Raw genomic sequence first — 24,709 nt, forward strand, 5'->3', positions numbered from 1 at the left:
AATAGTAAATACATTAAGTTGGCTAAGATAAAGATTTCTTATTCTCCTACTTTTACCATTGCACACCGCTGAATTTTCTGGAACCACCCCCTTTCTTGCTTATGTCACCAACAATTATAAACAATCCAAAGACCAAAACCTTCTGTCATACCTGTCCAGCCCCTTACTGCCCCCAAACACCTAACTTCTCACTAACAGGATGTGGCTGACACTTTTCCTATTGATAGCAGGGCTAGTAAAGGGTTTGTAACTACGTGGTGTTCTGCAAGGATAACAGAAGTAAGAAGTAGGGATGAAGGCAAGGGATGGTAGGAGCTGGCAGATACATGTCTAAACACCAAAAGTCTGCTGACCACATTAAAATGTTTCCATTTTAGCTGCTAGTTAAAGTGTATGCACATCTTAATGATCAAAAGACAACAACAGAAGAACAACTAGATAGCTGAGATTTAACACTGACATCGTGTGATGACTACACAAATACACACAGAGCAGATACAAAATACCTGTCACTTTTAAAAATGCCATGCCATCTGAAGTGAACTGCATTGTGATTATTTCACAATGAATTTGCTAAGGTGAGCTTCAAAACATGTTTTACATCATCTTTTCCCTTCGATCCTTAACACTTACTGGGAAAGAACTACTATTGTTATTCAATCATTTCCCTTCCATTTCTCAGCCAAATTTAATTCTTACAATCACATTTTTTGAGACAGCCTCAAAACACAAGGAGGAGGAGTGAGAAAACAATACAGTTTTTTTCCCTATATATTTTTCTTCCAGGTAGATAATGCTAAACAAAGAACACTGCTGTTTGACTCAAAAATGCTGTAAGGTCACTTTATACACATTTCCTTTTACAGCTCAAAAGAATCAAAAGGGAGACAAGTACAATAGGAAAAATATAATATTACATTTCTGAAGTGGAATTTTGAGGATAAAGAAAAGGCAAAGACTTATTTCTTTACAGAATTAAATTGTCCCTGCTCTAGTCTAAAAGCTTTTTAAATCCATTCCTGCTCAGTAAGGTTGTCCTGGAACACCATGGTAGGAGGCTGCAATTTAAAGTTGCTTAAAGTTCCTTGCAACAATAATGTAGCAAGTAAATTATCATGCAATATTATTCTTTTTTAAATATGAGATTAATATATACCATCCTCCAGCTACTCTGCTTCTACAGATTCTGTTACTTTAAAGTCAACGTTTAAATATTTGTATCAACTTTTAAGTAGGTCTTCTACAGGTGTTTTGAAAAGCAAGAATGTTTGCATCATCATTGAAAGTACCTACAAAGCACCACTGTAAACATTTTCCACACCAAGGAACTGGAGTTTCTTTAGGGTTTGTAAGCTCTTTGCAATCTGGAGCCATATGCCATTTCAGTACTGCTTCGAGTCCTTACTTGCTAGACCCTTTCTAATTTTGAATTGATGCCAAGGTTAGACATCATAGCAGAGGTTCCCCATTTTAAAATCTTACTCTTTTTTACAAAATACCTACACACACTTTGCAGTGTTTGCACAGCTTTATGCTAATAAACACAAAACCTGGAAGGTAGTCCTATGTTCTTTAGTTTTACCATGCCCTCTTCTGCCCCCTCACACTCAGTTTGAAGCCAATTCAATGTCCATGGTTATGAACTGGGCCACACATTATGGGAAGAGCAGGTACAACCCTGGCATGCAACAAGGAGTCCTGCAACTTTAAAACATGAACAAGCTGTTTTCTGGACTGCCCAGTAAAAATCTAACAGCTTCTTTAGAAAGGACAACAGACATTGCACCCTTAGAAACACATCACTGGAAATTAAAAGAATAAGTGAAAGATACTGACAATACATACTTTTGACAAAGCTGGCTGAACAGCACTTTGGGAGAAAGAGGACCTTTTCCAGCCTCCCTCATGCTGTGAAGGAACAAGAACATTGCTGAAGTCAAAGGTCCCGGGCTGGAAAGGTTTACCACCAAAGGATCCTAAAACAAAGGTAAATTACGCATCAGATTTCAAAGGTGATGACACAAGACTTGTTCGAGTTACTACACACATGATAATGAGCAATATATCTTTCAGTCTTAACAGTGTTTCAGGGTGTTTTTTTTAAATGTTGATGTCACCTATTTGATTGAAATAGTTTAAGAGCAGGCTTATTATTTAAGGAATAATAGTCACAAAACCAAACAATTCTTGTTGAGCAAATTGGTGGTAACCAATAGCTTTGCAAACAGGCATGTCAATGAGCTGGTCTCATTCTCACAAAAACAGACAACCTTTGTATTACCTGCTTTACTCTTATGCCCAACATGCACTGAAATTCAACTGGAGTGACAACCCAGGTGACCACCGCAGTGGGCCAGCATAAGATTGTGCTCAGTGGCTCTCTGTTACCCAGCCTTAGGAACGGGGTGTCCAGCTTCTCTGATCTGTGAGCTACACACTGAAATTTCCACACATCCGTCAGCCACAGAAACGCACCCTGTTCCTCCGTGAACCAGGTGCTGTGAAGGTACCAGCAGTGGTTCCCAGCAAGAGATGAAGGCAGATCCCACACATTCCCCATGGCACTGTGAGAGAGGCACAGGGTGCATCCTGCACAGCCCCTCTTGATATAACATTTACCCCGCCGGCACTTCTGGGTTTGAAAAGATCCAGCCAGCAGCCACTCAAGCCAGTCTTAAAGCAGAAGATAGTCCTGCATTGCTTACACACCAGGTAAGCAATGGTCTCAATGCGGTCTCAATGGCCGCACACCACCAGCACTCCAAGGTTCGTATGTGCCCACAGTGTTCCCTACCAGCTGACCTGACTCTCAGAAAAACAGATATCAAGTGCCAGATGAACAGTTGGAGAGGATGCCTTGTCCAGAGAGCAGATCCACACAAAACGTAAGCCCGATGGACGCACGCAGATATAAAGTACGTGCTTTATATACACTATCAAAAGGTGGGAAAAGGCCCCTTACCAAGCAGGAAGCTACAGGTTTCTACATTACTATTAATTAGACTACTGCAGCAGTCTAATTCTGCATTGGCATATAAAGACCAGAAAACACAGTCTTTGCTCCAAAGACCTTATTTACATTGTAAGCATTGTCATGAAACTAAAAATAAATCTTTCAACCTTATGGCTGTGCAAGTTACACATCAAGCATAACCCAACACCCCAATGGCTTTCTAAGCCTTTGGGCAAAAACAAGCTCCAGACTTCTGTTGTGGCTCAGGAGAACTTAGTGAAACATGTTGCTGCTCAGAACTGCCACTGGAGGAAATACAGACAGCAATGCAGTGAATTTCACACTGCTCTCGTCTGGAGAAGCTACAAACATCACCTACAGCAACACAGTGAAATCTTCATCATTTTAAAGGTATCTGAAACAGAATACCACTCTTCTACCCTCACTGCCACCAGAAAGCTCACAGCAAACAGCAGGAGAAAAAAGGAAAAAACTAAGAAAAAATCCTCTGTAAAATATTTGCTTCAGCTAGCAGAGCAAAAGGGGTATTATCTTTATTGCCAACAACATATAATGAAACCCCAAGTCTCTAAAACATGACCAGAACAGCAGAATATTCTTTGGATAATAGCCACAGGAGACACTTTCCCATATGCCTGCAATGAGCTTGAGGAGAAGAAATTTGTTCCTCACTGAAATTTTCGCTTCTCTCATTTTAATCCCCCAGGCTGTGAAGCACGCGATAGACTTTACATGACTTATCAATGAAGGGTTGGGATGGAAAATATTTCATGGACACATTCTAGAGCCGAACAGACTATATCCTTTATCATATGTTCATACTGAAGAAATTAAATGGCAAAGAAAAATAAACCTGCTGCTCTTTCTTGAGATCAGGCATTATTTGATACTTCAATATGACAAAACATGAAAGCAAGTAATTCTTCCTCCTCCTCCACGGCTGAGTAATGATTTTTGCAAAAGAAGTCAGTTCACAGGCAACATAAACCAGCTAAAAAATTAAAATGCAAAGGAAATGGGAGAGTAACAGTGTGCTTTTAACAGTGACGTGATTTCCTGTCCTCCAGCTTCTTCCCACATTTTCCCAAATTTGTATTTCTCAGTGCATACTTACCAATTGAGAATCTGAAGTATGACAGATTTTTAACTTTGTTCCTTTCTCCTTTATCTCATACATGAGTTCATTTAGTACATGAGTCTGTGCCAAGTTCTTAAAGGAAAAAAACCAAAAATACACAAGAAACATGCTGATTATTCAGATACACAGTTTCTTTAGTTATATATTCTAGATTCAGAGGTAGACAAAACCAGATATATTTCATAATGTATAACTGAGGTTTAGATCAGACCACTAGAAAGAGTTCTAAAAAAATCACTGATCTGGCTGTATCTAAAATTGTATCTATTTCTTTTTCTGTAATTTCAAAATAGTTCACTAGTAATAACTTTGTTATTTATGTTGAACAAGATTTTTTTTTTTTTTTTTTTTATGATGAGGACATTATTATTAGAAACCATTTGCCTCTTTCAAACTCTGCAGTCCCTCTCATCATGCCCCATGAAGCACAAAGGCTTTGGCACACTGAAAAGTATTACCTCCCTGAATTTAGGAGTGAAACCAACTCAATATATCTCAGCTTTGTTTCTTGATTTTTGGTCAACTCTGATTGCAGATCACTTAGGTTTCTACGATGCCCTAAGTATGGACAGATAACGATTTGTAATTTTAGTATCTCTTTGATGAGTTTTGTAATCAACATCATAAACACAAGGTAAAGTGTACCGGTGCAGAACACCTTCGTAGCAGTTTTCTTTCACTTGTTCACTCCTGTCTGCAGACATAGAGATGTCTCTGCTCAGCTGACAAGCAACAGAATGGTGCAATATAAAACCCGCTAAGGCTGCTGCTTTTTTTGAGGACATTAGATTGGCTGTACACTTAACATCAACAGATGTATATTAGTATAGCTCATTCCTCTTATTCTAGTCAGAAAAAACCTCATAATCAATAGAAGTAATTTTATAACTGCATCCATTGTAGGGGTTTAAAATCATCCCAAAGCAGAGTGCAGAAATTTACATTATGCACAAAGTACCACTATTTATATGACCAGTATGGTAAATACCCTGCATTAGTCATGACTGATAATGCTGAACTTCAAATAAAACCATATGCTAGAGTACAACCCACACATATATGCAGTGTGTAAAACACTTGGCATTTTCACTTGTCTCATTACTGTGCAAAATGCTACTGATCCAGGAATTCTTTTTTATTATAACAGGAAATACTCCTTGGATAACAAGGAGTAAAAAGAATTTGTAAAGGACTTTTAGAAAGCAGAACGAAGACTCCTAACACTCAGAACCTTTTCAGAAGCCCATAGATATTATACAGATGTAGTATTTCTGAAATCCATTAAGATAAAGTGGTATGATCTTTCCATCTTACCTGCATGACAGCATTAAAAAAGCATGTATTTCCTAAATTATTTATCCCTTTAACTGGAACTGATGCACCATTACCAGAGCTTTTTCCTTTCAGTATTTCACTTGTTTCACTGTTTTCTTCACGAAGACGTATGATTTTTGATGAACCTATAATTAAATTACAGATTAATATGACCACATAATTGCATAGTTTAATGAATTGAGTCTTTTCATGACTATGTTTATTAATTTTAACATACGTGGAAAGATACCTTGATAATACTCTAAGCTCCTGTATGCAGTCTTAAAAAAACCAAAAAACCAAAAAAACAGACATCATCAGATAAAGCCCTGGGGGGCAAAAAAAACGCCCTCAACAAGTACATATATTCTACAAAACCTTCCATCGTAATCATACTGTCCTATAAGACTGTAACTTCCACAATTACACAAGCAATAAATAAACTGAGTTCATTTATTAGCAATAGGCAGCTGAGTTATATGTTCATTAGACACACTAGAAACACCACTGAAAGGCCGCTTTTTGGTGCATCTGAATGGAGGTAGCCGAAAGTTACCACTGAATGCTGCAAGTCTTTATCAACTATAGTGTTCCATTCCAACTGCCTTGTCAACAGCCCAAGCAGATTCATTATCCCTACATTCGCTCCTCAACCCACCTTCTTTTGTCACAGCCTGAGGAATTGCTAATGCAACCCACATACATACAATGCTAGTGTTTTAATTTCAAGTAACAAAAAATTGATAAAACTATGCTATAACATCCACATAATTCCCTTTTTCCCTTATTATTTAAATAGATGAGGGGCAGCAAAGTTAGACAGTCATTAACTTGTAGCCTAGAGGTAATAGAAAGACTTGAGATAACAATATTTAGCCTTGAATTCTACTAGCAACTTTCATATTGTCATGGTTGCAGGACTAAATGTGAACATTACTGACATCTGCAGTGTCTTAAATATTGATTAACAATGCACGTCAATGTAAACGAGTTATGGACTTAATAGATGCCAAGAACCATGATGCTACAATCTCTGTCTTGACATATGAATTCATGTATTTGTTCTAATGAGTTTCACATTGAAGTCTCATTAAAGTGTTCTTGAGAAATAACTAACAGACCTATTTACGTTAATGAAATTCTCATACCAAAAGGTTCTTTTATGTACACTCCTAAATACCTTCTTCCTTGGAAAATGAAAAAACAATAATTAAATAAAAAAGAAGTCATTCAAATATCTGTTGTATCTGGCAACAAGCTTCTGACCCAGTCTGCCTGCACCCTACAGTGCCATCGAGGTGCAACTATTCTTCCAAATTGTATCAGAGTTTTTCGAAACAGAGTTAAAGGTGCTTTGCTGTTTAAAAATATTTTTGAATGTTCTTGTTAACAGTGCTTACACAGCTTTAAATTACTCTCCTTTCCACTCAGGTGGAAAATTAAGAGAGTACAAGGACAAAGTAAAGACCGAGTTCTCCTTGAAAAAGCAGACAAAGTGTTTTTGAATGTAACAAACAACAAATGAGCTGCTCATACCCTGAAACAGTCACTGTTTTATGGGCTACATGAAGCAACACCTTTTAACTGGCATGCTTAGAAGGGACATTCTACAGTGTCTGAGGCTTGTCCACCCACAGAGCTCCAGAAAACCACAGCATAGGAATGGGAGCTGCAAGTATCTGCAACTCAAAGGCACTGCTCACTCTCAGAAGTTTAGTATTATAACTGGAGATGTTTTCCCCTCAGAGAAGTGGGCCATCCAGAGTAGTGCTGGGGAAAAGAGATGGTTAAAAAAAAAAAAAAAAGAGGGGAAAAAAAGGCCAAAATTGTGGAAATGATTTGTGTATTAGTATACCACAGTTGTTGCATTTATCCATCGGCATTCAAAAACATCTGGGGCAGCATCTTAAAGTAAACAATGTTCACAAGGCCATCTGGACAAAACTGCAGGCAAAAATTAAAGCATAAGCATATGGAAAAGCAGATTTTTCTCTTCCCTTTAGCAGTACAGGATGACAAATGTCAAACCTAGATCTGTCCACGCTTCACTGTGCTATGCTTTGCAGCACCACCTGGCTCTCCTTGCACAGCCACCAAATATGGACAGCACTGCCACAGCAGACCATATCTGCAGGGCAAACTCGATAAAAGCATTTCACTTCATGGTTAAATGGCAGCTTCACACAAGTAGCAAGGTTCCATTTGCTGAACCTTACATATAAATTATTTCAGGGAGGGAAAACAAAGCCGAAGCATCCAGCTTTGTGATAAGAGCTGGATGAATACACAGTTACAAAACACAATAAATGAGAACCAGACATCCGATTGCCACAAAGCTGGATAATTAGTATAGGGATAAGGAGAAGTAGAGGAAATCAGAAAAATGCCTGGATGTTGGTATCAAAGTTAGGAACCTCCTTCCATTCAGAAGGTTTTAATTACTGCCTCTTGATTTTTAAATAATTTTAAAAGCACAATCCACATGACATTTTACTATGTTTTTGTATCTGTGAAAAAGTCCTGACAGAATAGCGCTGCTTTGCCATTACAACCATTATCTGCTGCCTTGCTTATAACACACAGATATGTTTAAGTACATATACAGAGCCAGAGGAGGGACAGCAGTTTTTAATTTAGCTCTGTTCAGTGTCCCCGGCTCAGTGATAAATGACAGACAGGCCTGAAGCTGAATGTTTACTTGACATGTGAAGAGTTGGTCAGTCTTAATAGAACATGCTGGTAATGACTGTGATAGCTAATACTTCTACAGATTGGGGCTAGAGGGTCCTTCTGCAAGATTAACCCAAGGCTACAAGCATGTTATTAATCAAAAGGCTAATATGTAATTTTTTAAAGTGAATTTGCACTGAACAACTGTTTCCTGGACCCTTGCCGTTTCAGTCTTGCAATCCTGTAATTTAACAGGCGTGCTTTGGGGTATGAAAAGTGACTTTTAAGCCAGTATATACACAAGGATCCCAGCTGAAGGATTCCATCAAAATGGCTGTCATCTGCTGCTGCCCACAAGGACCTTCAGCTCCTGGCCAAACAGAATAAAAGATGTAGTCCAACTCATCCATCCACATGCAGTAGTATTTGTTATAAAGGACCTTGTTAACATTAATGACAGCAAGGCAGGTGAAAAGCACAGAAGTAATCAAATTCAGACTGATTTCTGTCATTAGTTTACTCATCTTTTAGAAAGTTGACATGGTGACCCTTAAGCTCTCTGCCTTTCTCAGGTAGTGTGGACATCGGCCCTAGGCAAACCTGTCCATCCCCACTGTGCCTTGGACTCACATTCAGACCATGCCCCTCTGTCAGACTCTTTCTGCTGTTTTCATGCAGAGGTGACCTTTCTAATCCAGCCATAAAAGGAAGACTCTCACTTAAGTTGTGCCTTGATCATCGGAACCTTCTTTTCTTTTGACAAAGTGTATCTGGCTACAGAGACACCCTACTTGAGCACTCTGCCAAAACCCACTGCCCAGCTCTCCATCCAGATCATCACACCCTACTGACCACCTCTCCATAGGCACCAGGTCAGTGCCTGCCTCTGGTCCCACCACGATATCCACCTCCAGCTCTCAGACAGCTGCTTTTGTACAGAGACACAGCCTTCATGCTTGGTGAAGCTTCCTGACACCACCCAGCTCTCCGCCATGGTAGAAACCCCCTTCCCACCAGAGCCCTGGGAAGAAGGGCAGCAGAAACTGCTCCTCTGCTACAGCTCTTGCCTGCAAAGCACCCTTTTCTTGCTGCTCTTCTCTTCAGTTTTTCTTGTGCCTGCTCTGCTCACCTGTGGTCCTGTCTCATAAGCTCTCGGGAGGCAGGGAACACTGCTTTGTCCCACAGCTGCTCAGTACCAGCCTCATGGGTAGTGACTGAGATTCCTAAGCCCAACGTTAACATGGACAACGATTCATTGCACAAAGCAGAGCCACTTACTGGACCAGGTGTACAAACACACACGGTGCCGACACATCTGCTTGCAAAAGAAAACTTATTGTGGGTTCCCTATCAATTTGTTTTACCAGCATTTCAAACATTTGCAGTGCACACGGACTTCTGTAGCGCCTTTGCGGAAACTGAGCTGTGTCTGGGGGTGCAGATGGTATGTAAGCAAGAAGATAAATGACATCAAATTTTTCTTTCAGCCAGGGGAGTAAGCACTTTTGCTCATCTTTTCAACACATCTTTTTTTTAATTAAAAATAAGGGCTCCAGGAATACGCACTTTTATTCCAAGGTCAAGCCTTTTCTATTGAATACAACTCTGGTACTTCAGCTGAAGGTCTTCACAGTAAAAGCAAGGTTAATAGACTGCCTTTCTTTTACCAAGTTCTCATCATGCTGTTCTACAAAATGCTACTAAATTGTCTGGCACTCCTTTTTTATCTAAAACATTTAGATTTTTTTTTTGACACTGTACAACAATGAGAATCCAACCCTTAGAAAAACATCCTGGTTTTCTTCTGAAATGGGCACTAGCTTTACATTTTAAAAGCCCAATTTCTCTTGCAGTGTTACAACCCTAGCAAATCAAAGATTATAAACAGTAATTTTATTTCTTTGAGTCTTTCCACAATGTTATAAACTAGAAAAGACATCTGCACAGTGTGAAAGAGCAACCTGTTCAAGGACTGCTTTTGACCCTCAGATGCTCAGATGACTTGTGTTACACCTCACAAGTAAATAAGTGGACAGGAAAGGTAAGAATCCATGGTTAAAAATGACAGAATGCTTAAATTTTTTTTTGTTGTTGATGATTCAGTTTTCATTCCTTTGCAAGGAGCTTACTAAAAAAAAAAGCAAATTTGAAAGAAATTTCTGACCAATAACAGAAATGTCATTTTGCCAAAGTGTATTTCAGATTCAGAAGATTCAGAGAAACAACATAATCTGTTTTATTTTGCTAGTGAATTTTAAGTAGATAGAATGGTCTTCTATGACTCCAAACTACATGTAGTAAAAGTCACTTAAGAAAGAATACCATTTTTTTCAATATGATCTTTTGTCAACTGATAATATCCACAGCAGAATGCAAACCTGAAAAGTTATTCATCACACTACCTGTTTTTCCATACAAGTCAGTAACTCTCACTTGTACTGTAAAATTATATCTATTTTTATACATCAGTTATAGCCATCAAAATAAAAAACAAGTTTCTAACTTTCACTTATTGGCAAATCCGGGCAGCTGAACTTACTAGCAAAATCTCATTTCTCTCCTTGCCCCTTCCCAACAATAAATTTAACTACAAAATTCGAGAATATATCTTCTTCCTTCCCATTCTATTGCCACACAAATCAATTTAATTAACTGCTCTATAAAAAGTATGCAATCTTATGTTTCCACTGACACATAATTTGGCTTTTGTAAAGGAAAATACACATCAGATTCACTTTTAAGACTGCAAAACAATTTGTTGTCTCCAGTAAATGAGCAGACACACAGATTGCAATGTCTCAGCATGGTTCCTGTGTACTACATGTGCATTATGTCCATGTGAAGCTCACAAGTGTGCCACACAGACAATACTGCACCTGCCTTTCTGTGGAAATCATCGTGGCCTGCTAACCTTCTCCACAAAACAAATTTCTGGGTGGTACACCCTAGAAAGCAATCTTGCTTTTTTCTTCCAGCTTGTGCCCAACATGACCTCTTAACCAAACAGACTCCTCTAAAAAAAAGGGGGAAAAAAAAGAAAAGAGCAGGCATTGCTGGGTACAACAAACCATAGGATCAGATGTGAAAATCACACAGCTGCAAGCATTCTTTTGGGAACCCAGCACTGGGATTTATCTCAATCGCTTAATGTAATTACAAAAGTCAGTCATGTAGTAGTAATGTAATTTGCACATTTTTACAGCTGAAGTTGAATCTTTATGAGAGGCCGAGTGAAAAGCAGGGATCCTGCTGCCACACTATTCCACCACATTAGTACCAAATGACAAGCATTTTGCTTTTGTTTATTTTCCAAGATGCATTAATTAGGAAATCTATATAACCCTCCCTCACATGTTTCAACTGATCATTTTATCTTTAAATGAATCCTGCACTTCTGAGAACTGAAAAAAAAAATCCTAGCAGCCCTCACTTGCTACTTAATCCATGTTCATACTGCATTTCTACAGAAATTTCTACACAATGCTATTTGAATTTTAATGATGCACCATGCCAACCAGTTGTTACAACAGAAAGAAATCCAGACCTAAGATGAATTGTTGTTACAGTGCCACATTCTGCCATGAGAACTGTCTTCACTTTGACTGCTTTTTTAGAAAGAAATGGAAAAGCAGTGGGGAAAAAAGCACAAGATTGATTTTTAAGTGAGAAATATGAATTAACTGTCAGTTTTACACTACTTGTTTCTCACAAGTTATTTTTCCTTTTTTTATAAATTAGCTTATGTTTTTAAGGGGTGAATATACAAAATAAATTTTAAAAATTACACCAACTAATAATTTAAAGAATGACAGTTACACTGAAAATATCAATGGAACATGAAATAAAATGCTACACTGAAAAAAATTAAACCAAAACAAAAGCAGAGTGAATTTTAACAGCTATACATCTTGTACTTTTGTGTTCTGGACAACAGCATGAATTTCATTTCAATTTCAGGTTTTATTTTTTTAGAATCCCTAAAGGTAGTCTAATGAAAAGAAAAGAACCTTAGATAGATTTCTGTAGGGGAAGTACCAAGTCTGTCATTTATCAAAATGAACCAGGAGTGCCGATTCTGGTCAGGAGTTCCCTGTCATGCACACCAGTCATTTATGAACACACGGCTGTTTTCCAGCCTCTTCCAGCAAGGAGCCTGGCCCAAAACAACAGACTGTCCCAGGCAAAGAGCTTTTCTGTCTTTTCCTTGCGACTTAGGAAAACCCAACAAATCATTTTTGGGCCCATGTTTCCAGAGCTATCAGGGATGCAATCCAAACTGCTCAACACAGACAGAGTAGAAAGGGTCACAGACTTCCACCTTTAAAACATCACTGGAAGTACACACACACACTTTATGCATGAATCCAAGCCTGCACTTGAGCCTCAACCCTTTCCCAGAATGGAGCAGGAGACGTGACTGCCCTGCAGGAGCAACCCTGGCATGTTCAGACCTCTTGCTGCCAAGGCAGGCACCCTGCAAGGCTATGTCTAAGCCCTAAACAAAAAAATATATATAATTTTGGTTCCAGTTACAGCAAAGTTCCCAGTTATATCAGCAAACACTTACATGAAATATATGTGTTTTCAAAACTGAGTATCAAAATTAAACACAAATGCATATACAGCAGAAACATATACATATGCCACCCTGCTCTGCTATAATACACTTACTGTTCCTGAGTTAGTTTGGAATTTTAGTTGCTTACTTTAAGACATTTCACAGAATACGTCTAAACTTCATAATTTGAAAGCTTTAGATGTTTTGAAGTTTCACGAATTAAGAATCTAAGCCATGAGGCACAGAGTTGTATCACTCAGAAAGTTGTATCACTCACTCAGTACAGTAATGGAATAAAATTGTTTTCATTACATTATCTGAAAAAACACCAGAGCATTTTCATCTGCAAGAAAGCTGCAACACCCATTTATTACACATAAATTTGGAACTAAAGCTGTGAACAAAAGTGAAATCACATGCTGTATTTTAACTGCTCCAAGAAAAAAGATGCAAAAGGTAGCAATATATCAATTTATTAAAATCAAATAATTTAACATACAACCTGTGACTACATCAAAATATCGTATTTCTAAGTAGTCCTTCATCTTCATCCCTCAAAAAATACATAATGCCTCTTAAAACCAGTAGGATTTATGCACATGCAGCTAGAAGAATACTTAGTGTCATTCAGTAAGGCAACCCTTCTCCTTTCTTACTTCTAACCAGTTGATTTACTCAAGGTGGTTTTTGAGAAGCAAATCTGGAATTCAATGCACTCTCTGAGTCACAAGCCAGAAATGCTGCCAAGTGCATTACAGTAGGGATGAATAAAGTTGACATTATCAAGAGTAGACAGCTGAAGGCCAGACATACAAAGTTCTATCAACTATCACATATATTGAAAAGGTATATTAGGCTCCTAATACAAGAAAATAATTTAATACTATCTTATTTTAATAGAAATGAACATTTTATCAATTAAAACTGAATAGCAGAAAGGGACATTACATCCAACAACAGAGTACTAGAAAATCCATTTAAACAAATCTAGCTAACTGTGGAGAACAAATTTAAATCTGAAAAATTTAAGTTGTGATACATCCATACCAATAAAATTAAATTTATTTATAGTGAATGTATAGTGTACACTTTGATATATTTTTATGCATTAATTTATATGGCCTTATTTAAGGTAACAACTCTTCTATGGTAAATTTTCTTTGTTAAAGACAAAATTTGGAAACGCTGTCCTACAGTGCCCAAAATATTTTTAAAATGTAATCATACTGGAGAAAAAAAGTGACATTATGTTTTGACAGGCATTACTTCCCCAAGTAGCTCTGCAATTATAAATTACATTATGGTCACATTGTACATAATTTTTCAATTGTATTTTTAATGGGACTCAAAATCTGAAGTGCTTATTTTTAGAGACAGTACATTACAGGTATCTCCAGATAAAATTGTTTGTGCAAACTTACTTGGTTCAGCCCTGGCACCATGTTTTTGAAGGAAGTCAACTATCTGAGCCAGAACCTTTTTGTTGCAATGTGTTGACAGCTCTTCATCACATTCATAACACCTAAACAAAAGAAGAGACAAACTGGAATCCAGGGCTATCCGCATGCACATCTCAGCTTTGGCAAATTTGCCAACAACCTCACACTAATTACTTAAGCTCTCAGTTTCAATTTTTCACGCTAAAAATTGGAATAGAATTGAATTCCTTCATTTCTTATACGCTCTTCTATAGATCAGTCCCAATTCACTGTGGTCCTTACAGATTTAAATAATTTCAGAGAACGCAATGGACCAACGTATTTTGTCTCCAGAAAGCCTGCCCTTCCTCTACAGAAAGTATTAATTTTATCTGTCATAATCAGTCTTTATCATGAGAAGAAACTACTTTAAGTCATGTGAAGTCCTTACATACAAGCACACACAAACACCTGCAGACTGATTCTTACCATATGATCCATGTGCTTAGGTTGATAACGATGCAGTGAGGTTCTGTGCGTGCAGTTTGGAAGTGTTTCAGAGAATGCTGGCCTTCCGAATTCTTACTACATCCCTAAAAATGGAAACATCAACCCAGTAAGGGTGGGAAAAGGGAAGGAAAAGACTATGTTATTAGTAAATAAATTACAAAAACTCCACTTTTCAAAATTAGACAAGAAGCTATTCTGCCCTGTTCGTTTAGCATTCTTAATGATTGAGAGGAGTTAACGTTCTCATCTTCTCTACTTGAAAAAATCAATTAAAAATATAGAGATTTATTAAGTTTGTTCTAAGTGAATAGAAATAATTCCTAGCTTTTGGATAAGTATTGAATAAATACGAATAGACAAAAATTTATACCATTCACAAAAGCAAGAATTCTCTAGTAATTGTGAATGAAACAACTACATGGCATATTTAGTCCACAGAATACCAAGAAAAAGGACAGCATAGGTAACTCTCACTGCTCAAGAATGTCAAATGCATTCCAGACAGCAAATGAAAAAAGTACATAAAGTGCTTTGTACTACAAAGCTGCTCCGAACACACCATTTCTGTAACAGCAATTTCAAGAGAAAGCATTTGCAATTGTTCAAGTATTAACAGAGTGGGACTTAGATTCAGGACTGGCTCTGAATGAGGCACGAATTTTAGAAGCTTTTAACAGCATGAAGAAGCAGACAGAATTAACTCCTTTTAAAAGCCCTCCTTAACTAGAATTTTTCAAACAAGATATATGAGTCCTCCTCAGATCTAGTTAACTATCTTCCGAACCCTGTGAATAGCACGTTTCTTTGCACAATCAAGTATGTTCATATTATACTGGTAGGAGCTGGCTTCTGTCCTTACTATAGTAAAACCAACTGAAATTCCAAGAAAATTGTGAAATGTTTTGTTCAGGCAACTATTGGCTGAATCAAGCCTGACAATGACCATAAACTGAATTTTGCTGTATCAATCTTTACTTCACTCCCAGGGCAGAAACCTGTGCAAGCCGTTGGGGTCAGGACCTACCATTTTAAACTCTGAGGCCATGATTTGACATTATAACTGATCCAGTCTAATGCCACAGAAGCAGCATTCTCACTCCAGCACAGTCCTTTCTCCCTGGTTTCAATCAAATCTAGCAACTGAGTGTCCACAGCACAAGCTCATTCAGCAATACACGTTTGGTTTTTCATTCATTCATTCCTATTTGTGGGAACTTCTGCAGAGGAGCCAGCTGAACGGATGCATTTTGCAGCCACATAGTTCCCAGAGCCAATTCTCTCTAAGTGGCAACAGGATGCAGATAAGAACAGAGAAAAGGCAGGACTGTCACTTACTAATCATGCCACACCTCACCGTGACACATAAAGCTAACCCTAAACTCTGCCAAAAATGAGACAAGAACATAAGGTCACATCCCACTTCCTGAGGAAGCTGAAGCATGGACTCTCACAACTAAGCACTTATGTCACACTGTTCCTCTGGAGGTAATGAGATGCCAAACAGACAAGGATCCACAACAGTTGTATCCTTTAGAAACTCCACCTCTGCAAAGTGAGTGCACTTGTGTACCTGAGAGCCACATTTGAGACACAGCCAGATGTCTGAAGGCGCCACGGGTTCACCATCGCTCATGCGCCTCTCCTTCAGGCATTCCGCACAGATTGACCACACGCTCTGAGCCACCGCTCTCTTCACATGATGCACATCCACTGCTTGGCTCACGTGCTGGCAGGTTAAGCCTACAGAAAATAACACAGACTCACTTTCATCCATCAAAAATAATAGCTATGAAAGGCAGCACATGTACGCTGAAAGACCATAATCTTCAACGAATTCAGTATTAGGAAAAAAAATCAGCACAGAATTAAAGTAGGAAAGATCAGCCAGCTGCTCCTCACATACTGAATTTTATGAAGGAATCTTTTTCAGTCTTTCCATAATGGAAATTCTTTTCAAGTCAATAAATGCCACCTCTTAAAACCAGATAAACTACTTTGTACAAAAGTACAAGGATTACTTTTGTACAAAACTAATTTCCCCTTTTTTTGACAATAAAATAATACATAAATCTATTTTTGCACATAACACAGGCTTTTGACCTCTTTTCAACCCATAAAAAAAGATTTTCAAATACCCATGCATCCCTACTACAACTGCTCATTCTGAATGTGAATATCAACCATTCTTCTCTGTCATATTTTTTTGCACAAATTCCACTAAGTCACAGAATAACCTAGGTTTGACATAACCTCTGAAGGCCATTTTGTCCGAGCCCTCATCTAAAGTAGTCCCAACTACTAATTTAGATCTGTTTGCTCATAGCTTTGTGCAGCTGAGTGTTGACTATCTTCAAGGACTGAGATTTCACCAACTCCCTGGAAAATCAGATTTCTGTCTGACCACCCTCAGAGTGAAAATAAAATAAATTTCCTCACACCTAGTCAAATTTTCCATGCTCTAAATTTGGTCTGTTGCCTATAGTCCTCTCATTGTGGACCTCCTAAAAGAATCTGGTTCTGCCTTCTCTGTAACTACCATCAGGCAGTCAATGAAAGAAATTACACTTTCACTCCTTTGGCTAAACAAAGACATTTGCTTCAGCCCCTCATCCCACAGCATGTTCTCAATCTCCTTAAAAACGTGGAGGGGGTGAACCATTGGCCTCACTCTGACAAGTCAGCCTTTCTTGGACGAGGGAGCCCACAACCGGACACAGTTCTTCCAATGAAGTCCCACAAATGCGGAAAACATGGAAAGAATCCCCCACCTGCCCTGCACTCTCATTGATACAATCCTGCCTATAGCAGGCACAAACAGCACAGCTCGGTTTTATTCAGCGTGTGCATGAGGACCCCCAGGACCTTTTCTGCAAAGCTACTTTCAAGCCATTAATTCCCACCCTGTAATTGCATGTGGTTATGCCCAGGTGCCAAACTCTCCACTTGCCGTTGTTGAACACTGAGAAGTTTCTGCTAGCCCATTTCTCCAGCCAGTCTAAGTCACTCTGAATGGCAGACCTATCCTGCATATCAACTGCTCTCCTCACTTTGCTGCCATGACTAGATGGCAGAGCATAGCCTCACAATGACGCCAACCAGTTTTCTCAGCAACTTCAGATGCATCCCATCTGACCCCATGGACTCGTGCACATCCAGCCTGTTTAACAGCTCTCAATCTTCTACTCTGGACAATATTTCTATCCCAAAGTATCCCATTAAGGTCAGGAGCCAAAGAGGATCTAGTGCAGAGCTTACATGTGAAGACAGAAGCAAAGGAAGAATTGAGTTCCTCAGCCTCTTCCTCCTGTGTCCCTAGGACCCCTGCCCCCTCACACAGGAGGTTTGCACTCACCCTAGTCTTCATTTTACTGTCACTGTATCCATACAGGCTCATCTTACTCTTCACATCCCTCATCAGATCCAAATCTAACTGAAGCTGCTTTACCTAATCCCTAATCCTGCACACTCCAGACCTCTGCAAGGGCAGCCCAAACCTGTCTCCACCCTCTCTGCCCTTCTTTTTCCCCTCTGCGCTAAGCTGGAAGCTCCCTGTTCAGCCAAGAAGCCTCTTGCCACACGTGCTTGACCTTACATGGAGAGGAAAGGACCATTCTGCTTTGAAGAGGTTGTCATCGAAGATCAACCAACTCTCCAGCCCTTCAGAGCAGTCATGCAGCGTAACAGCTGATCATGTCATAAACACTTGACTGGGGATATTTCTGTTATAAATTCAAGCAAGGAAAGTATTTCATGGTACCATGATTTGTGGTTTTCATCAGTCAACATGGAAGTTATTAATCCTCAACCTCAGGACAAACATCACCTAATGTACTTACCTGAAATATCATCTGAAGAGTCCTCATCCTGTGGCCTGTTAGGCCTTTTGCTTCTCTTTGGCTTCTCAGGGTTGGTTCTTGATGGATCTTTCACCCGCATCTGTTGCTTACTAGGAAAGACAAACAGAGGTGGCTTTATTGTTATTGCTATTGAAATGTTTCATCGAATGTAGCAAGTTTGAAAGCACAAGATCAAACCACACATTCGAACCTGGCGAACGCAGTTTTAGACTTGGTCTAATGTCAGCTACTATGTAACAAGGAGTATGAACGTGTCAGGAAGGAAGTCTTAGGAATGTCACTAGATCAGTTACAGAACATGATGAATTGTATCTGTAGGAAAAGGGGACACACTCACTTCTAAGCAGTGATGTTAAATATTTGAGAGATCAAGATTTTCTTCATAATGCTATTGCAAAGTAAGTTATTACAGAGCTACAACCATAACATACCAGAAAAACTTCATCAAAATAAATGTTTCTCTTCCTTAATATATATCCCTTATGAAAGGTTTCAGTCATCATTTACCCTTGGCACATTCCCTAAAAGTTTTTGAGCAATTTCAAACACTATAAGAAAATAAAAAAGTCTTCCAAATCTGATTAAAGTGTTCTATCCTATGAGGGACAACAGATTGGAGTGCAAGCTGACCCCTCTATTAAACATTGGAGAATCCATAAAGATGAAGTCTCTCATAGGAAGTTTGTGTCATTAATCAAGAAGTCCTATGAGGAACAGAATTAAAGCATAGATATTTGCCAGTAAACTTTAAAAAAAAATCCTCAGAGATTTTGACACACCAGTCATTTAATCAAAATCCAAATGTGAATTCACTGAAGGACTGTAGTTGTGCATCAGACAGACGCTGGGGCTTAGTTTACAGTTTGTCTTTTAACAGTGTTGTTCATAAAAACAGATTTTTGTTTTCACATACAAAGCATATGAACATAAAATAGTCAAATATTCATACACTGCAAACATGTGAGCCATTCTGTTCAGAAATAAAATGACATCTTATTGTGCACCAGAAACAGGCTAGTAGTGTCACCTGAGCCACCAGGACCAAAGATTTTCAACTGTGCTACTGCATTTAGGTGTGGGAAACCTCTAAAACGCCCTACATTTGGGAATACCAAAAGGTATATTCTTACTACAGATCAATTAGTTAAGTTTGCAAAAGTTTAGCAGGTTTGTCTACTTAAGGTTTTTTAATCTTTTCTGTATATGCGTTTACACCTTTGTACCACTGAAGCTCGAGAGACACAGGAATCAACCATTATGTTGAATTCAATATTCCCTCTCCTTATTTATCCATCAAGCCAATCAGCAGAACAGTCATCAATATCGGTATTAGAGCACCATCACCACTGGTATCTAAACAGCCTTCCCTGAAGTGAAGCAGGCAATTTGTACCTCCAAGTTCCTGTTCCCAGTTCCTACAGATTTGGATAGATGTCCCTGCATTTGCCACACATGCTAATAGTGCTGGAGGTTTTCTGCATGAACCTACCCATTAGAGATTTGCTTTGGACAAGTCAAATTTTTGTAGAGTATGAAAGAAATCTTTACTTGCTGCTTCCTTGCATCAACGGCTTCACATCTCCTCAAGCCTTGCAAAAACGCAACGCATTTTTTGCAAAATGCTACATTTACGTAGAAATTAGCTTACACTATATTAAATACCATGTTCTTAAATCACAGATTTCAAATTTTCCTATACTTATGGTTATAAAGCTTAGACATGCAAGTGAACAGTGCCACTGAATTCAGCTTTGCTGATTTCATGGGTTCACAATTCCTGTTCATACAGTAAGAAAGACCTACATATTCCAGCTCTTGATTATGTATTTCCAACAGATGTTAGCACACGTAATGTCCATCAGCAGCCATGCAACCTGGCATCCCTAAAACATGAGGAGGTTCAAACAACTTCATCTGTGTCTTTCTGCCTTGGCAGCTTATCATATATACCCAAGTTTCATGTGAAACTACCCATCACCACTTGTCGCACTGCCGCTTAACTGAGCACAAGATTAATCGAGACATTCATCAAACACTAAGGCCTATAGAGCTGCTGTGAGAAAACACAAGGTCCTACACTAAATTATGTAAAGAGTCAGTAGCAAAGACAGCAAAAATGTCCTCCCTAAAGGAACATGGTTGTGTTTAGGTGATTCAACGTTGACATAAACAGTCTATCAGTTCATCTCAGCATAACAATTTTGATCTCTTTGGACAGATTATGTAAAACTGTCCAAACCACAGACTTCATCCCAATGAAAGTGATCTTCATATCAGTACATTTAGAGGGCTCAAATAAATAATTGTGGGCCCAAGCAGCTGAAATACAAGCAAGCCTTTACCACCTGTGAACTCCGGTGACTGACAGCACAGGGGATAGGATCTGGATCAGAGCACACACAGACCACTGCTGGACCCGTATCCTAGGGACCCTCAGGACACTGGGAAAAAACAGCGTCAGCTGATACCCACAATGACTGAAAACATGGCACTTCAAGCCCAACATGGCATTAGAAATGAACACTGGTGTAAGAAGCTGCATTCACACTGCACAGCCCAGACACTTTTCAGTTTCCTTTCACTAAGAGCAGGCAGAGGAAAAGACAACATGGACCATTAGATTAATTACTTTTCATGGACACACACATAGATGGACATCCATCACACAATGTTTACTGACCTGTGAGCTCTTGGAAAAACCAGAGCATATCAAGGACTTAGCCAGCCAGGGTTTGTACCTGATTTTGAAAAGCACGGCAGTGTGATGGAAGGGTAAGAGCAATGAGCTACTCCACACAATCTACGATGCAAGTAGCACAGTGTATATGGAGTACTGTCTGCCCTTTTCCAGTACATTCAGGGACTGCAAACATTACAAATTAAAGATCCCATTTAATAAAAACATGATCAACATCAATCAACGTAATTTCAAAATCAAAATGTTTATGCCAGGAATTTGATTGTTATATTTAATTGAGTTAAATGAGGAAGAAACTTAAGATGCTTCAGAAATAACTTCTCAGAAATATTTCAGTTCATGGGAAATAAAAGATTTGAGATTTTATTGGAATGAAAATCCTGAACAAACATAGATTCAAGAAAGCATAAAATACAGCTAAGAAAAAAACAAAAGGGATGCTTTATAGCTTATTGTTGGCCATAGGCACAAGCCATTCAGGACAAGCAGGAGAAAAGGGAAAAAAAAAAAAGAGAAAAACAATTCAGACAAAACAAACTTGACACACTGAAGATTAAAAACCATGGTAGTATTCCCATGATTTGCCTCTTTCCAACCCATTCTCATTTTTTTTTACTCTGTCCAATGAGTATTTTGTGTCTATAGCCACCAACCATGGAGTATCCTAAACGGGACAGACTCTCCTCCTTTTCCTATGCAGAAAAGCCACCACAAGCCCTTGCTTGAAGTTTCCTTTTGTGATGGAAAAACAAATACATTTAAGTTCTTCATTTTGCACACATAAAATCAAGTCATGGAGCACACGATATTTGACTAATGTATCTGACAGATAAAAAGACACTGATTTTTGTGGTAGAAAAACCTGAGTTTAGAGGGTATGTTAGCTCTACCCTCATCTCTACTTGGCACACAGTAAAAATCTTAAATAGAAATTATGCAGTTTCATTGGGAAAAATCAAAAAATACAAAAACCTAGATTAGAAAAACCTAAACTTTTTCCTTTCAAAAAATCATTTCATACAAACCTAAGAACTAATCCTTGCCAAACGTGGTCAGATTCTTTGAGCTCAGCATACAAGAATTTGAAGTGTAATCATCACCATCACTAGCTATTCTCAGTTGACTTTTCACTTCTTAAAAGACTCCTAATGTCAGTCTTCCTACAAAAACCTGATTAAGATCAAAACCTCCTCACTCAACTGCTCATTTCCACCATTCTAGAAAGAACAAACCACTTCAAAAGCAGCAGAATGATCTGCCTATCTAATTTTAAACGCTTCAGATTTGACAGAGTGCCAAAAATCAATGTGCTGAATTTGTTAACTTAAATCTATGGTGTGCCTAGACTACTTTAAATGTAAGATATGCTTGAAATAGTCTCTATTTAACAGCATTCATATTCCTATATTTAGAAATTGACCCTCTTCATAAAGTATATATTTAGATACTTACAAGAGTTGAATGTAGTTCCTAAAATAAGTAACTGCTACTTTTAAAAAAAATTGCATTTTACAGTAATTCAGTACAGCTAAGACAAATAAAAGTTACAAGGCTAGTATGACCTAAAATCACTTTTCCTTGGGAAACCAAACCAAACCAAACCAGCCCAACCAACCAGGTTATTCCACTTCACAACATCTTTATGCAAGGGAGTGGGAGAAGCAAACTGTCTTCACTTCCCAAAACCTTTTCCCATCTTATCATCTGGCACTTCTTACCCGGAAGCTGAGCCCCTCCTCATAGAATGTCTACAGTTCACTTACTAAATGCTGAAATGTGTCACCTTAGGGAGTTTTTCCATGCTGTACCTTCACCATGATGCTTATAAGAAACACAAACCAGACCACCAGTATGTTTCAGAAACAACCTGCTGCACTGATTAATACCATATCACTGCTTCCATCTGCCTAGATCACTTTTCCCCTCTTCTTATAACCAGGGTGTGAGCTCTTTCAGACAAGTGCGACATTTTTGTTCTTATTTGTGTAATACCTATTACAGTATTTTTCTGATTCTTGATTAACTAGGATTACAGTTGCATTACTAGAATGCAAACAAGACAAAAATTATGCAAAACCCACCAGCCTAAGCATACTTACTCTATAAAATGTACCCAAGTGAGTCTACAGATAATCTCCAGTACTATTTCAGATATGGGTAATGCTCTCCCAGTAGGACTGCCCATTAACTGTGGAACCAGTATTGTTAATTATTTCATCAGTGAGCACCTAAATTCAAAGAAGCTGGGGAAAACACATTTACCTCAATCTCTCAATTCATCTGAGGTATCCTGAATTCCAGCTGTCTCACCACTTGTTGTCAAACTTTCAAGTTAAAATTGTATCATTTTATATTGCTAATGCAAAGAAAAACCTGTGTCATACTGAAAGGGCAGAGCATACACTGAATACTGGGAAAAATTAGCACTTCATGTGAAAGAAACTTTCATGCTAACAGAAAGACAGCACTTTCATGTTAACAGAACTGTCCAGCTGTCAACAGCAGCCTTGCACCAAAGGGATTAAGGAACAGCACAGATGTGCAGATTAAGTCCAAAGATGCTTTGAAACACATCTGTGAAAGGTCCCTGTATGGATCAGTAATGCCAGATCCTCCACAACTGCTGCATGTTTTGATGTAAGCTGCAAGCTGATGTATTTCGGACATCTGTTCCAAGCGTTACCTGTGGCATTTTGGCTTGCTCGCCACTAGACCAAGTGTCACGCAATCAAAACAGGCCCCACATCCATCACGGTCAGCAGCCGGGCAGTGTCACCCATCAGCAGGCCGGGAAGCTCCGTGCTCTGACAGCCACCGAAACCTCTGCGGAAAATGAGCCCCCGCTGCCTGCGAGAGCAGTAAAAGGACCAGAATTGCTGACTGGTAGTGGCAGCCAAGCTTCTTCCCCTGGAAAATGTCATCTGAAATTCTGAAAGCGCCATCTCCAAGATTCCCTAGCCCAAAGGTACATCACACATCCTACACCATCACCGGAGCTCAACGCCAATCCTGACGTCGTATCACAGTCCTAAAAGGGTGAGACACTGATGTACTTTTTGAGCAAGGAGTGAGACAGAGGCTTTGGACCGCTAGATACAATTTTCCAAGTGACAGTAAAAATCTCATAGCATCTCTCACTTTCATTAATCCACTTTATCCAGCTGCCCATGCTAAGCATGTTTCATCAACTTTCGTGTTTGTATCCTGCACAATCCTCCTCAGATTTCCTTCTGAAACCACTTGCCACAGAAAAATTACCTCTAAAGATGAACAGAAGCCAGATGTGTCCAGAAACAAAAATGAAAAGACTCTGTAACTGGGCTTATGACTAGAGTATATTAAAGCATTGAGCGGGTAAAGAGAGTAGTACTTTGCTGACATATTTTTGCTAGTATTTTATAGCAAAATTATATGGAAAATTTCAGATATACCTGTCAACATCCAGCCCCATAAAGCAAATTGCAACTTTTGTTTATGTTCTCTATCCTGCATTAAATGTTTGGGGTTTTTTTATAATACACCAAAAGGGAAAAACATCTGGGTAGATGCATTTGTGGTCCAACACAGGTCTT

General features: G+C 38.7%; 1 protein-coding gene across 6 annotated transcripts in view; it reads right to left on the bottom strand.

Moving 5' to 3' along the window:
* USP45 (ubiquitin specific peptidase 45) overlaps positions 1–24,709 on the bottom strand; it is a 52,812-nt gene that overhangs the window by 26,053 nt on the left and 2,050 nt on the right. For 3 of the 6 annotated variants that reach the window (XM_048299511.1, XM_048299510.1, XM_048299508.1), the window contains exons 1-8: positions 23,821–23,839; positions 18,419–18,528; positions 16,153–16,322; positions 14,562–14,665; positions 14,076–14,176; positions 5,427–5,572; positions 4,089–4,184; positions 1,846–1,976 (exon numbers count right to left, since the gene is read on the bottom strand). In XM_048299511.1, the coding sequence (XP_048155468.1) occupies positions 1,846–1,976; positions 4,089–4,184; positions 5,427–5,572; positions 14,076–14,176; positions 14,562–14,665; positions 16,153–16,322; positions 18,419–18,518 (848 nt within the window). In that variant the 5' untranslated portion in view covers positions 18,519–18,528; positions 23,821–23,839. Of the gene's footprint in view, positions 1–1,845; positions 1,977–4,088; positions 4,185–5,426; positions 5,573–14,075; positions 14,177–14,561; positions 14,666–16,152; positions 16,323–18,418; positions 18,529–23,820; positions 23,919–24,709 lie in introns of those variants that run through there. The other 3 variants (XM_048299514.1, XM_048299513.1, XM_048299509.1) reach the window with 3 other exon arrangements.

This window comes from Corvus hawaiiensis, chromosome 3, assembly GCF_020740725.1.
Source record: "Corvus hawaiiensis isolate bCorHaw1 chromosome 3, bCorHaw1.pri.cur, whole genome shotgun sequence".
Lineage (NCBI taxonomy): Eukaryota > Metazoa > Chordata > Aves > Passeriformes > Corvidae > Corvus > Corvus hawaiiensis.